At 46.7% G+C, this 1792-nt stretch overlaps 1 protein-coding gene across 1 annotated transcript in view; it reads right to left on the bottom strand.

The window, feature by feature from the left end:
• Positions 1-1570, bottom strand: part of LOC107099706 (voltage-dependent L-type calcium channel subunit alpha-1F-like) — a 25931-nt gene extending 24361 nt beyond the window's left edge. The window contains 5 exon segments of the mRNA XM_015397944.1: positions 477-597; positions 672-879; positions 962-1187; positions 1304-1464; positions 1536-1570. Of these exon segments, the coding sequence (XP_015253430.1) occupies positions 477-597; positions 672-879; positions 962-1187; positions 1304-1464; positions 1536-1552 (733 nt within the window). The 5' untranslated portion in view covers positions 1553-1570.
• Positions 1571-1792: the final 222 nt, after the last annotated feature.

Genomic DNA, 1792 nt, shown 5'->3' with positions numbered 1-1792 from the left:
AGGAGGATGACAATGGATGGATCGACAGCCTGACAGACAAACTGCATGAATGATTAATTAGGCACATTGGAACACAGAATGATCTGCCATGGTAGTGGGAGGAAATTAGAACAGTATAAGTTCAAGAAATGCTGCTACTATCCAGAGTTCACAGAGGAACTTCAGATAACGGCTGTCTAGCTTTTTGAAACTGAAAACCCAGGATATCCAGATATTTACCTCAAAACCTATTCTGAGTCGCTACTTCTCCCACTTTCTGACACAAGACCCTGAAGGAGATCCTTTTGTTAACTGATGGAAGAGTTTAAAACATTAGGAGGATGACAATGGATGGATCGACAGACTGACAGACAAACTGCATGAATGATTAATTAGGCACATTGGAACACAGAATGTGGCGTGTAATTCAAGTAATAATAAACATGTAGGTGTATAAATCATAAGTTTATAAGGTTATTGTTTGTTGTCATGGATACAGTTGCCACAGATGAAGAGGATGACAAAGTAAATGCAGACAATCATCCCTGGAAACACAGGACCGCCGTACGCCATGATGCCGTCATACATGACCACATTCCAGTCCTCGCCTGTTAAAATCTGAGCACACAGTAATCGTTACGGAAACGCTTCCCAAATGCTTTGACATCACAAGCTCGCTGTCACTACGGCACCTGGAAGCAGGTGAGCAGCGCCTGCGGGAAGGCATCGAAGGTGCTACGTTTGGTCTGAGTCTCGTCGAAGTTGAACTTCCCTCCAAACAGCTGCATGCCGAGCAGAGCGAAGATGATAAGGAAGAGGAAGAGCAGGAGCAGCAGTGAGGCGATGGACTTCATGGAGTTCAGCAGGGATGCCACCAGGTTGGACAGAGCTGTCCAATGCCTGAGGAGACATACTGGGAAATCACCAGAGCAGTAGAAAGATGGTGCAGAGGTTCTACCTGCTGGTTGGGGTCAGATCTCACCGTGTGACCTTAAAGATCCGCAGCAGACGGACGCAGCGCAGCACTGAGATTCCCAGGGGAGGCATGATCTCCAGCTCCACAAGGATGGTCTCGATGATGCCGGCGCACACCACAAAACAGTCGAAGCGGTTGAAGAACGCCACAAAGTAATGTGCCAGACCCAGGCTGTACATCTTAAGCAGCATTTCCACCGTGAAGAGAGATAGCAGAACTTTGTTGGCGATGTCTGCAGAACAGAGACCGTACCTCATAAAGAAGATCCAACATCTATGCTGTTCTGGAACCAATCTGCAGGATCGAAACACGGCCACCAGGTGGCACCATAGGGAGAGGATCTCTTACCCTGGACTTGAGTTAACCAGTCGGGCTGGTTGTAGTGCTCGGAGGCACTAAGGGATGTGTTCAGGAATACCAGCAGGAGAACCAACCAGTAGAACGTCACCGATTTGACGGCAGTTCGACAGTTTCTGCGACAAACTCGATTCCAGCGACGCAGCACCCGGCTGAGACAGAGCGGGAGCTTCAGTGGCAAGAAGGTTTGTGAATTACAACTTTTTAATCTGCAGGAACTCACCAGCAACTGATCTTCATCACCTGAGAGCTGAAAACACAAAAAACTGAGTTAATTTGCTGCCTGAAGGTGGCAAAATCTGCTAGCCTGAACAGCTAGCTTCTACTGTGGACATTTAAAAACATGATCATGGAATAAACTTTCCTGTTTTTTAAGGTTAGTCAGGATGATTGAATGAAAAAGCTGATGATGATGATGATGATGATGGTGGTGGTGGTGATGATGATGATGATAATGCTGATAATGGTGGTGATGATGAT

This window comes from Cyprinodon variegatus, unplaced genomic scaffold, assembly GCF_000732505.1.
Source record: "Cyprinodon variegatus isolate N-32 unplaced genomic scaffold, C_variegatus-1.0 Scaffold28, whole genome shotgun sequence".
Lineage (NCBI taxonomy): Eukaryota > Metazoa > Chordata > Actinopteri > Cyprinodontiformes > Cyprinodontidae > Cyprinodon > Cyprinodon variegatus.
Note: the sequence above shows the minus strand (reverse complement) of the source record. Positions and strands in the feature narration are given on the sequence as shown.